The sequence below is a fragment of the Grus americana genome, chromosome 1 (assembly GCF_028858705.1).
Source record: "Grus americana isolate bGruAme1 chromosome 1, bGruAme1.mat, whole genome shotgun sequence".
Classification (NCBI taxonomy): domain Eukaryota; kingdom Metazoa; phylum Chordata; class Aves; order Gruiformes; family Gruidae; genus Grus; species Grus americana.
In genome coordinates, this window is record NC_072852.1 from 78,555,396 (window position 1) to 78,569,180 (window position 13,785).

The following is a 13,785-nucleotide window of genomic DNA, read 5'->3' on the forward strand; positions in this document are numbered from 1 at the left end:
TCCAAGTGGACTTCATGCTTAAAATGATTGTCCAAATGTTACGCATATTTCCATTTGCATCTGCAGCTAATTGCAGGCATGAAATCTGAATTCAGCTGAAAAGCTGCAACTTTACACAGAATTTGATTCTGAAAGAGAAGAGCTCTAAAAACATCCAGGGCTACTTCACCCGTTGACTTGTGTCTTACCAGTAGAAACTTTAAAATGATAGACATAATATGGTATTAAAACCCTATTAGAACACGATGGGAGATTTTTCTAAGTGCCACATAATTTAAATCCAAGGCATTTGGGAACCTAGAGATATAGGTAAGCTCTCAACCTGGTTTCCCATGCTGACCTTACTAAATTAGAACTCATTCAGCTGTTTTTGAAAGTTGCATGCAATACCCCTTTTCACTGTTATGTTCCCGAGGCCTTTGAAAATAATTCAGCACCGCAAGTCTCCTCACCTTTCAGATGGAAGTGATTGCTTGAATTTTCAAAGGAACCTAGAGGGGGTAAGAACCCCAGGTCCCATGTAATTTCAAATAGATCTAGGTGCCTGATGTTTTGAGGTTACTTCCAAAAGCCCAGCTGGTCCTTATGTGCTCTTGTAAATTCTGTTTATTAGCAATTGAAGCAGATTTGGGGCCTTCTTTACTTCAGTATGAATAATTAACAAAGTGAAAAGGAATGGGTGGGGTGGGGTTGGGTCAGGCTTCTTTATTCCAAACTAAGATAAGTCAATACCAGCTCAATACCAGACCTTCCAGAAACGTTAATTTTTGGCTGGCAGCACTTGTAACTGCAGGCAAGATTATTATGTACAGCCATATATACCCAAGGAAAAAGCCCTGATGCTAGAAACGGAAACAGTTTTACAACTCCTCATAAGGCAAGCAGTGTTAAACTCTGCAGGCAGAGCTAGCATTGTATTCATAGAATCATAGAATGGTTTGGGTTGGAAGGGACCTTAAAGATCATCTAGTTCCACCCCCCTGCCATGGGCAGGGACACCCTCCACTAGACCACATTGCCCAAAGCCTCATCCAACCTGGCCTTAAACACTTCCAGGGATGGGGCCTCCACAACCTCCCTGGGCAACCTGTTCCAGTGCCTCACCACCCTCACAGTAAAGAATTTCTTCCTAGTATCTAATCTAAATCGACCCTCCTTCAGCTTCAACCCATTACCCCTTGTCCTATCACTCCATGCCCTTGTAAACAGTCCCTCTCCAGATTTCCTGTAGGCCCCCTTCAGGTACTGGTAAGCCACAATTAGATGTCCCCAGAGCCGCCTTTTCTCCAGGCTGAACAACCCCAACTCTCTCAGCCTGTCCTCATAGGAGAAGTGCTCCAGCCCTCTGATCAGCTTCGTGGCCCTCCTCTGGACTCGCTCCAACAGCTCCATGTCTTTCCTGTACTGGGGCCCCCAGAGCTGGACACAGTACTCCAGGTGGGGTCTCACCAGAGCAGAGTAGAGGGGCAGGATCACCTCCCTCGACCTGCTGGTCACGCCTCTTTTGATGCAGCCCAGGACACGGTTGGCTTTCTGGGCTGCAGGCGCACACTGCTGGCTCATGTTGAGCTTCTCATCAATCAAAACCCCCAAGTCCTTCTCCTCGGGGCTGCTTTCAATCGATTCCTCACCCAGCCTATAGTCGTGCTTGGGATTGTGACGACCCACGTGCAGGACCTTGCACTTGGCCTTGTTGAACTTCATGCGGTTTGCATGGGCCCACCTCTCCAGCCTGTCAAGGTCCCTCTGAATGGCATCCCTTCCCTCCAGCGTGTTGACCACACCACACAGCTTGGTGTCATCAGCAAACTTGCTGAGGGTTCACTCGATCCCACTGTCCATGCCGCCGACAAAGATGTTGAACAGTGCCGGTCCCAGTACCAACCCCTGAGGAACACCACTCGTCACCATTCTCCACTTGGACACTGAGCCGTTGACCACAACTCTTTGAGTGCGACCATCCAGCCAATTCCTTATCCACTGAGCGGTCCATCTGTTGAATCCATGTCTCTCCAATCTAGAGACAAGGATGTCGTGCAGGACAGTGTCAAATGCCTTGCACAAGTCCAGGTAGATGACATCAGCTGCCCTTCCCTTATCCACGGATGCTGTAACCCCATCATAGAAGGCCACCAAGTTTGTCAGGCACAATTTGCCCTTAGTGAAGCCGTGTTGGCTGTCACCAGTCACCTCCTTATTTTCCATGTGCCTGAGCATAGTCTCCAGGAGGGTCTGCTCCATAATCTTGCCAGGCACAGAGGTGAGATTGACCAGCCTGTAGTTCCCTGGGTTTCCCTTCTTAAAAATGGGGGTTATGCTCCCCCTTTTCCAGTCAGTGGGAACTTCGCTGGACTGCCAGGACTTCTCAAATATGATGGCGAGTGGCCTGGCCACTTCATCCGCCAGTTCCCTCAAGACCCGCGGATGCAACTCCTCAGGTCCCATGGACTTGTGCACCTTCAGGTTCCTTAGATATTCTCGAACCTGATCTTCTCCTACAGTGGGCGGTTCTGCATTCTCCCAGTCCCTGCCTTCTGCGACCTGGCCAGTGTGGGTCAAGCATTTGCCAGTGAAGACTGAGGCAAAGAAGTCGTTGAGTACCTCAGCCTTCTCCATATCCTGGGTAACCAGGTCACCCATTTCATTCTGGAGGGGACCCACATTTTCCCTTTCCTCCTTTTATCACTAACATACCTATAGAAGCTTTTCCTTGTCCTTGACATCCCTGGCCAGACTAATTTCTGTCAGGGCTTTGGCTTTCCTAACCTGATCCCTGGCTGCTCGGACAGTTTCTCTGTATTCCTCCCAGGCTACCTGCCCTTGCTTCCACCCTCTGTAGGCTTCCTTTTATTGTTTGACTTTGCCCAGGAGCTCCTTGTTCATCCATGGAGGCCTCTTGGTGTTTTTGCTTGACTTCCTCTTTGTTGGGATGCCTCGCTCCTGAGCTTGGAGGAGATGATGCTTGAATATAAGCCAGCTATCTTGTGCCCCTCTTCCTTCCAGGGCTTTGTCCCCTGGTATTCTACCAAGCAGATCCCTGAAGAGGCTAAAGTCTGCTCTCCTGAAGTCCAGGGTAGTGAGCTTGCTGTGTGCCCTCCTCACTGCCCTGAGGATGTTGAACTCCACTATTCCATGGTCACTGCAGCCAAGGCTGCCCTTGAGCTTGACATCCCCTACCAGGCCCTCCTTATTGGTGAGAATAAGGTCCAGCATGGCACCTCTCCTCATGGGCTCCTCTGTCACTTGGAGGAAAAAGTTGTCATCAACACATTCCAGGAACTTCCTGGATTGCTTGTGCTCTGCTGCGTTGTCCCTCCAACAGATACCAGGGTGGTTGAAGTCCCCCATAAGGGCCAGGGCTTGTGAACGTGAGGCTGTTCCTATCTGCCTATAGAGGGCTTCATCTGCTCGGTCCCCCTGGTGAGGTGGCCTGCAGCAGACCCCCGTTATGATGTCCCCTGCCCCCTTTAATCCTGACCCATAGGCTCTTGGTCGGCTCCTCATCCATCCCCAGGTGGAGCTCCATGCATTCCAGCATGAGGGCAACACCCCCTCCTCGCCTGCCCTGCCAGTCCTTCCTAAAGAGCCTGTACCCTTCCATCCCAACACTCCAGTCATAGGAGCTATCCCACCATGTCTCTGTAATGCCAATAAGGTCATAGCCTTGCAGGCGCACACACGTCTCCAGCTCCTCTTCAGATGAGATCTTCTTCAATGAGAAGGCATTCTTGAACTGCAAAAAGATGTCTTTGAAAATGCAATATGAAACTTCACCTCTGCTCCTGCCTTATAGTGAAGTCTCCCAAACTGTAAAGAAAAGGAGGATCCACAGGTGTGCTGAGTCAGGATTCCCACCATAATTTAAAGACAGTACCCAGACAGTACTTGAAATCTTGAGAAATAATGGAAACCTTTTCTCAACCCTGTTTTTTTTTTAAAACATATGATACATTTCATTACTGTTAAAGTACAAAATATTCTTATATATCCTGCGCTTAGGTTTGATCCCTCACACCCCACCCCAAACCCTCATCATCTTCATACACAGTCAAACTATCATTGTCTGCAGCATTCATTACTGCCAAATCACATTCACTGTGCAGACTTGTAGGCTGCTCTGTGCCCTTTGTTACGTTTCCTTTGCTTTTCCTTCAGGTTTACCATTCTTGTAATCCCTCAGAAGTAGAGGAAGGAATTTTGACAGAGGATTTTGAAACTCATTTTCACACTGCTCATAATCCATCTTGTTTTGTTTCTGTTTCTAAGGGGAAGGAGCCCTCGGTTCGGCAGCTGGCTCTTCTGCACTTTAGGAATATAATTACCCTCAACATTAAACTGGAAGATGCATTATCACGTTCCAGAGCCAGAGTTCCACCTTCTATTATTCAGATGCTGTTAATACTCCAGGTAAATTGGTTATTTTTCTCAGACTGTTTTCTTTATCTGTCTTCTTGTACTGTATTGTTGAAGTCTTCTTAAGCAGTCTCTGATTTTGCTCATTCAATGAAAATTTCTTACCCAGAATGCCAGAGCTTTTGTGCAACTAACCATGGTCCCAATATCTAAAAGTAGAGACTGTAGAGGTTCAGATTGCATGCCTTAAGATCCAGAGGGTCTGAAAGTAAAGACTCGTTTTGAAACTGTGGGCCTTGAAATACGAAGTTTTGCAAGCAGACCAGTGTATGTCATAATAACATGTCTTCCATTAAATGCTGTGTGTTTCTGCATTAGCAGTTCTGGATATGAAGCTTCACATCTGGAGTAGGCAACAAAGTGAATATCCAATTTATGGTTGAATCATGGTCATATTTGGTCACTGGAACCAAATTCTGTCAAAGCTGTTGATACAAAAACATTAAGATCGGGTACTGGTATTTGCCTTCAGTGTTAGATTTATTTTTTTTTTAGTAGTAGTAGTGAGGGGAAACAAAAAGAGGAACTCCAGGCAAAAGGCAAGTTAAAGATTTTTTTTTGCTTAATTAAAGAAAAGCATGAGTTTGTGTTGATGAGAAGGGGGATGAGGCAGAAGAGAGGGAGAGAGCTAGGAGTGGATTCTTCGGGGATGAGGAAGTTGGGGTTTTCCTGGCTGGTAATTTTTTTAATAAACAAATAGATTTAAAGCAAATGAAAGGATACAGTTTCTTGCACTTAAAATGTTTCTTTGCTCTTCATCACTGTATGAATTAGTTCTGTGTCTGAAATTGTTTTAAAGAGCAGGATAATCTAAAGGCCAGTGATGAAAATGGAACAAGGACTAAGATTCTCTCTGCTGGGTCAAGACATGGTATTTCACCCCTGCTATTGCCATGTGCATTTGTTGAGTGTGTGATAGTGTGTTTAACCTAGTGTTCTCAGAAAAAGACACTTATGTGATTGGACTGCCTGCTTGCCCCTTGTCTCCCTTCTCTCCAGCCTCCATCTTGCCAAATGCTCCCTGAAACTGCTGGCTGATTGTGGCACAATGACAGCAATATCAGAGATATTAAGATTCCTAGGAGTTTCATGGAAATTAGTGTCTGGAGAGAGGAGAGGAGCCTCAGGGAAAAACCAGAGCATGGGCTTAACTGCATAATGAGACATCAAAGAATTCATGTAATTGAACTGTGAACCCAGCTGCGTTAACAGACACCAGAGACTCCACATGAGAGTGTACCATTGCAAAAACCTTAATCACAGGGAAGTTGTCTATCAGGCCTCATCCCTTCTTAGACATGAGGTAAACTGTCCATTGTAAACCAGGCTTCGGCAGTGTTGTTGCTAACAGATCTGCTAGATTTTTTGTGGGTTCTTCTTTAGAGAATCTGTGTTGGCTGTGGGCCGGATCTGGCTTCAAATGACTTCAGTGGTGAGCTGGGAACTGAATAACATCCTGATTTAGAAAGTTCACAGGAGGTGATGTGGAGTCATTTGCCAGGATCAGTGCTACAAGAAACAGTTTCTTTGCAAGTCCTTCTTCAACAACCAGAGGTGTTAACAAGATGGATGCTTGCTTAGGGTAAAAGGCCAAATCCATTCTCATTGCAAAGCTGTTGATGGAAATCAATAATAAAGTGAGAGGGAGTTTGCCCCTGGCTGTTTATTTCTGCATATGTTACCTACGGTAGTGTGGTGGGGATGGTGAAAGTCCTTTCCTGGCTCTGCCAAACTTGTGGATTCAAATCTAATGGAAATTACAGGGAAAGGTCAGAAGAGGATCTGGGAATGAGCTATTTACATGTTTAGCAGTGTTAGTCAATAATTAGATTTCAGAGCAAAGTTTTTTTTTCCCCAACTCAAATGTAATGTTAAACAAAACCAAATTTTACACATTTATGGCATAATAATAGAATTTCCTTGACTTAGATTTACGCAACACGTGGCTAGGGCTGAAACACAGATAGCAATTCAGCCATCCAAAGAGCACATGACGGTCTTGTGTGCATGGATTTCCTAGACTGAGAAACAATGTCTTGGTGTCGACATTGTCTAATCCCTATTTCTGTCTACCGTGGATATCTCTTTGTAACAAATGCAGTGACACTGCAGCAGACTCCCATGGCTAGAAGATTAGTCACGTTGACCCTGGACCAAGTGTTGAACCTGGAACTAAGTTTCCCCATTTCTGTCCTTGACAGCCTTGTGCAGCTGTGATACGCAATTAAAGAGTAGGTCATGTTCTTCAAGGCATTAGCTGTAATGTCACCTGAAGGTCACATGTTGACAAAGACCCATGCTAACATGCACCAGTCTGTCCTGTTAGACTGGATTAAAGCGGGAGAGATTTGGTAACTAATGCAGAATGCATCTGGTATTGCTCATGTATTGGCTTGTCACGGTGTAGAGGAAGAGCTCTGTCAGTTTGTCAGCAGAAGACACTTTCCATATGGAGGGGAAGGGAAGCTTTTTAAAGAGGAAATGGAAGCTGCAGCAATCCTTGGGCTTTATTAAGGAGGTAGATACTGATTCAGCAAAGGTCAGTAAGCACACATTTTACTTGAGCATGGGTTGGCTTCGTTGGCTTCAGCATGCGAGCGATTTCATTGACCTCTGTGAAGTTACTGACCTATTGCAAGTTGCACACATTCCTTGCTTGCTCAGCTGGCCGTGCTCCTGGCAAGGAGAATAAAACAGTCGCTGCCAAAGACCTCCTGATTAAAAGGGGTTGAAGTGGAGCCCCTTACTTCACTGTTTGGGTGATTGATTTTCCTTCTTTGCATCAAATCTTTCATCCTGTCCACAGTAAAACTATTTGCTGGAAGTATGCCTACCAGCCATGCATTTAATAGCCTAGCACGTGATACTGCACCCACACCAGTCCTCTGGCATACAGTGACATGATAAGAGGGTATGGATGGGGACAGAAGGGATCACCAACCTGACACATACCTCAGAATTTGCCCAGAGAGCCAGATACCTCCATTTCTTTGCATCTAAGACATCAAAGATTTTAAAATAAAAGGGGGAGAGGGGCAGGAAAATCTCATACCTTCTCTATGCAGTCCCTCTTTGAAGGAAAGAAGAACCTCCATTTCTGGGATAAAGCTGTTACAAGTGTTTTAATAACAGATTGTATATCTGAAGCTTTGTTGTAAGATACCCCCCATTTAAAGGGTCAGCAGTTATTCCTCAGGTTAAGTATTAGACTTGGGTTCTCCAATCCAGTGGAGCCACTTCTACATCTCACCAGAGCTATAACCTGGACTAATTACAAGCAAGTAATTTATTGGGAAAGAAGCAGTCCCCCAGGACTGGGGAAGGAATGATATTCCCACGCTGTTGAAGTCAGTGGGAGTTTTACCATGACATGGAAGAAGGATGTAGCCTGACCCAGTTTCAAAGCACAAACTGAAGTGTTCCTTTCTGGTGGCTTATAGGCAACATAAGCTAAAGTGCCTCCAGGATGCTCTTGTTTAACTTTTAGGGCCTTCAAGAGTAGAGTCATGACTGAGGGAAGTAAAAGAACAACAAAACCTGCTTTTGAGCAGAGAGATGCACAGGAGCTCAGGTAACTACACTGAGTTGTCAGTCTCACCTCAATGACCTTTCTCTTTGGGTGGAATTAGGAAGCTGGAAGGAGAGGGATAAAATAAAGGAGAGATTAGAAAAGAATTTTCTCCCTTATGCTCTGTGAACCAAAGAGAGCAAAACTACCACTAGAGGATAAACAATCTGATTTATTTCCCAAAACCTGTTCTTAAAGATGACCTTTGACACTGAAACTGGAACGTCTTATCTCCAGGTATCTCTCGTGAGGTCTGAGAAAGTTGGAAGAGAAGAATTAAAGAGTGTTTATCTGCATCTTGCAGTTAACATTAGGATTATTTGAGTTCACAGAATCTCTCTGGATGACCCGAGGTATTTAAAAACCCTAGAAAAGCATAGCACAGTATCTTTCATGCTGAGGGATGAGGCCTCACTAAACATAAGCTCTGAAGAGAAAAATAAAACCTGCGGTTTCCTTTTTGGCTTCTCTGAGCTTCATTTGAACTCCCTTGCCTGTTGTCTTTCTGTGTAAAAGACAACAAAATAAATACATAAAACTGCCCAGTGGGACCCATTTGTTATCTCTGGAAAGTTCCTAAATGTGGGTTCAGCCCCTTGCACTTCACTGGGGTGGAGAATCATGTTGCAAGAGCTGAAAGCAAGTGCAAAGAGTTCTGTTTTTCCATCTCAGCAGCCACACAGCAAACCAAAGACAATGTAGTGGTTAAAACCAAAATACCCTTTGCTATCGGAAAATTGCAGGGTCCTGCCTGTGGAACAACAGGTTTGCTGTAACACTGCAATATGTGTGAATTGGGGTCAATTCTTTCTGTCTATAGGATTTCAAATTTGGTGGTTGCTTTTGAGAGGTTGTCTTACTAAGTCCCTTAGATCTTAAACACAGGTTGAACAAAGTGGTGTGAGCGTGAGGTTTCAACATGCTTATAATTTCTCTTTACCTTTTTCCGAATTCCTGTTTTTTAAAACACAAAAAATAGAAAATAACAAATAAATGTATTGTAGACCCTATTTAAATATAAATCACCGTATCAAAAACCTGTGCTTCATGCGGGTTGTGCATAAATGTGTTTTGTTCCTTCCTGGTGAAAGGGTGGTATGTCTGTGCCGTTTGCATCAGTCCCATAGGCACGTAAGGAGTCAGGTAGGAAATCTTACACCCAGGACACTGCCTGACACAAACGGAAGAGTCCTCCATTGCTTTGTATTGACATATGTGAAACTGAGAATCTGGCCCTCAAAATTTACACCTCAGAGTATCCTGTAGAAACAACACTTGCTTCTAAGCAATATCCTCTGTCTTATTCTGTCTTACTGTTCCTATCAGCAAGTGCAGTTTGCAATGGTTAAATTGACACAGGTTTGTTATCCTGGAATAAATCTGTATTGCCGTGATTTTTAACAAGACATAGCATTCATTTGTTGTAGGAAAACGATCCTTTTGAGAGAAAATCTTGACTTTTTTGCTAGTGAGGAGTACTTGTCATATTTGATTTTTAATTTCTTCATATGATTTTTATTATCATGCTAGTTTTCTGGTGCTGGGAATCTTTTCTGCATGGAAGCAGCAAAAATGCTAGAATTATTTCATCTACATCTTGGGGTATCACCTTAAAGCAGGTTGGGATGTGCTGTGCTAGTGAGACAAGAAGCTGGGAGCTGACTGGAGAGTTCAAAAAAGTAACAGCATCAGTAGCCTGAGTGCAACACAGGGGAACCAGAAAGGTCTAAATGTATGTTCGAGCAGTGCTGACACTTTGGTCGGCCCAAGGGTGCCAGGCAGGAGTGCTAAATACACTATTTGGACTAACCAAAGTACCACCTTCACTTGCTTGCACGTCAGTCGAGAGCAGTTCCTCTGACATAGCTGGGACATTGGTGTCTGTGGTAAGGACGTGAGTCAGTGACAGACAGCGGCTATCAGTTTTCCATTTACAAGCTGTGGGCTTATAGTTAAGGAGGGAAACCACATCAGAGGCATTTACTCTCTATAATGTTTTTAGCTCTGTTTCTGCCTGGCACTTATTTCACAGCTCACCACAAGTATGTTTTCTCTGGGGGCAGAGTTAGGGAGAGCGAGCCTGGTTGCTATTAACCATTCCGTAAGCCCGACTGACAGGGGGCTTTCCAATCGATAGTAACTCCAGTGCAGCCAGTGTTTCTGCACCACAGACCTTGAAAGATCTGTGCTTATGTGGACCCTCTTTGTAACTAAGGCCAATGGAAGTCTGTTGCCATATGAAAAGAACAGATTTCATTTTGAAATGGAGTACTTTCCAAAACTAACTCTCAGCGTATTTGACAACACTGCAGATCACTTCTGTAACCTTAAGCAGCAGAAAAACAGGAAAGCAACATAAAATGTTGTAGTTGTTTTGCTTTGTTATATATGAACCTCTGTCAGGAACACCATGGTGTAGTAATTCAAATGTGCATCATGTCCCTTCTAACAGACAAGGGAACGTGACCACAACCTTGTCCATACCAATTAAACACAATTGTTTTAGAAGGCAGTTTCCATTTGCAGACTCCCTTTGGGCGTACGCTCGTAGTGCGTTTTAAAAGTACCTCGCATTAAGTAAAACGTCACTTCTGTGAAGTCTACCAGTTAGTTAACCAAAGGTATGGCTTCAGATGGAGTTGGTCAAACACCGCAGCAGTTGTCTAGACTGCCTGGAGTTAAGCTGTTTCGTGCATCAGGTCCTCTGCAGTTACTGCCCGCTTGCTGTCTTGCACTGTGGTAGGTGAGAAGTGCTTACTTGTCCTTCTTCAAATTACCCAACGCTTGCCTTGGGGCTAGAGTGGACGTGCGTGGAGTTACTGTGTAGCTGCTCCATGTGGCACCTGAGACTATCTTAGCCACAATAATTTACTTGTGCAACCTAAGCGTGAGTTGTTTCAGCTCAAGTCAGTGAGGTACATGTTTAACCTCAACTAAACCAGGTTGTCTATACTAAAATATGTGTCTGTCTCCTGGAGTTTGCCTCCATTAATGAAACTGGCCTATTAAAACCAGTACAAGTTCATTGGTACGCAAATCCTTAATCCTTAACAAAATAGAGTTAAATCAGTAAAATCATTCTTAACTTGAATTAGAATGTCCCTGCAGACCCTATAATTTTATCAAGTAAGAGGGAGAAGGTTTTAACTAATTGCATTAGTTCATACAAATGTCTTTTGTGGACCCATTTGGGCCAGTAGACTAAAACTGGCATAAAAGATAGTATAGAAATTTTGACTATTGAAAAACTCTGATCATGAAACGTTCCCATGCTGCAAGAATCCTTTGAGGCAGGGTGCTTTAATACTGTAATTCATGGGTTGTCTACGGGGGAACATAAGAAAGTTAATCTAACCTACCTTTTAAAGAAGATTAATTAAACCTCATTAAAGCTCTGTATGGACACTCATTCTGAGAATTAAAGCGCTAGGAAGGGAGGTGAGTTAAATTAATGACACTTCAATTCCACATCAGAGGCCTAAGCACAATTTTTCTAAACAGCTTTCTGTTCTTGATTTAGTGACAATTATTTCATTTTCCTGGATGTCCCCAGGTAGACAAAGCCACTGGGGTGTTGCGGCTGTTGAATTGCCCAGGGCTTTACGGGGGGGGGCGGTCCCCAAGAGGTGGCAATCACTTCTCGGCTGCTATGGCCGACCACAGACCTGGGAGCCATCCCAGGTGCCACCAGCACCGTGGGTGGTATCTGCCAGCGATGGCAGTGGTGGCACCCAGTACAAAGGGGGAGGACCATTTGCTTGCTGTGACTGAGCTGTTTCCGTGTGGGCAGCAAGGTCAGCCGATGCTGTGGTTGGGGTCGCTGGTCGCTGGCCCTGCTCACGAGAAGAATGGCAAAAGCCACATTTCCAGCAGAAAGACTGTGCAGGGTTGTTTTGTAGCATTGCATATGTGGGCTTCCCTCTGGGTTTTGGAGAGGAGTCCCCATTAGTTTCCAGTCAGATGTGTCCTCAGCTGCAGCTGGGTGCGGAGCGGCTTGGGGTAGTCCCCTGTGCAGGTAGCACCATGCCCCTGCCTTCTCGCTGCCTAAAGCTTTCTGGCTGGGCACAGGGCTAGCAGAGTAGCTTTCTGCCAGGAGATTTCAGAGGTAGCCCATGTGCCCCTTCACCTGATCCTTGAGCCATTCCTGCCACAGACATGGGGCTGCATGATGCTGCAGTGTGCTGGATTTTGACCACTGGTACTTGCTAGTAGCAGAGGTTCTTCTCCCATTATCTTGCTGGCTGCTTCATCACCTTTTACCTTCCCATATGTTGCCTCCTAACTCTTTTCCTCCCCCAACCCCATCTTACTTTCCCACAGGGCAAAAGGGAGGAAGGCAGAGAAGGAAGTAGCTGGCAGCGTGGTGGTCAGATGGAGGACAGCTGAAAGCTCGTCCTTGCAGGCAGCTCTTTCTCTGATCTCAGTTTCCCCCTCCTGTCTTCGATTATGCCTGTAAACCAGGTCGACACCCAGTACCAGCCGGTTGCAGAGCGCCAGGACGCACAACCGGGGGAGCTGCCTGTACCATGGGCATGGCTGCCGAGCATCTCTCAGCAATGCCCGAACTGCTGAGTCCTCCCGCAGGCAGCAGCAGCAATGTGAGTGAGTTACGGGGAGCCGTGCTGCAGCTGGTGGCAATGCAGATGCTGTGAAGCTCTGCTCGCTGTGTTGGCAGCGGGACCTGGAGCTGGCTGCGGTCGCTGGCAGGCAGCCAGCTGCCCCTTTGGTTTTGGGCCAGACGGGGGCACAGCCAGCACTCCTTGCCCTAGAAGGGGGGTGTCCCCCAGCAGCAGGCGCGGAGCGGTTTACTCATGCTGATGTGAATGGCAAGTTTGTGGAAAAGTCCCCTATAATTAGAGAGGAGCGAAATGAATCGTTTCCTGTATGAATTGTTTGGAAGCAACTCTGGCAACTCTTTGCTCTCTATCAGGAGTGTTTTGGTGGTTGCCTGTTTCTCTGTCTATGCTCTAGAATTTTATTATTATGGGAAGACATGTTTCCACTGAAGCCAACAGGGTGACTAAAACAAATTATATAAAATGTCCTAGCCTCCGCCCTCTCCCCAGAAGGTGCTCTGAGAAGGGAAAGAGTTGTGAAAGGTATGGAAGCTCCTGCTCTGCAATGCCACCTGACCCTTGTCCTGAAGCCTCTCCTCTCCTGCTCTGTAGTTGCTTGCACCAGAGCCAGCAGCCTGTGGGGACAGCGTGTACCAGGCTGGTGGCACTGGGACTTGTGCAGAGGATAAATGCTGTGTGGTGTATTTCTTTAAAAAAAAAAAAGAGAAAAGAAAAGAAAAGAGAAAAGGAAAGAGAGAAAAAAGAAAAGAAAAATAAGGCTGTGCATTGCAATCTGCAAAAGATTGGGAAGGATTGACCGAATCTCTTTGAGTCATCCTATCTCCCATGGTGAGTGGACAGGGTTAATTGTCTTCTATCAGTAATTTCGCAGTCTTACCCTTAGCTCTGCTGCAGCTGCAGAATAAACAACTACACGGCATGGTGGTATGCGACACGTTCGAGAAATTCATTAACTTGCCACTACCCAATTATTAGAGGCAATTAAAAGGTAAACAGTTAATCATGTGACAGAGCAGGATTCAGATTACATTCTTTGATTTAAACCATTATCTGTTGGGAGCCTCTGGTTGTTTCCAGTTTCCTAGAGGTGGTTGCAGCAAAACTTCTACAGCACAAAGTGACAACGATGTGACAGGCTGCGCCTGCGAGTCAGGCCTGTGGGCAGTTGCACCGAGCATCCCCAGCATGTTATGGCTTTGCTGCATGCAAACCGGCTGGCCGCGGTGG

At 45.5% G+C, this 13,785-nt stretch overlaps 1 protein-coding gene across 8 annotated transcripts in view; it reads left to right on the plus strand.

Annotated features, from left to right (window-relative positions):
- PRR5 (proline rich 5) overlaps positions 1-13,785 on the plus strand; it is a 94,817-nt gene that overhangs the window by 61,555 nt on the left and 19,477 nt on the right. For all 8 annotated transcript variants that reach the window (XM_054834498.1, XM_054834481.1, XM_054834533.1 and 5 more), the window contains one exon: positions 4,267-4,407. In XM_054834498.1, coding sequence (XP_054690473.1) covers positions 4,267-4,407 — 141 coding nt within the window. The remainder of the gene's footprint in view (positions 1-4,266; positions 4,408-13,785) is intronic.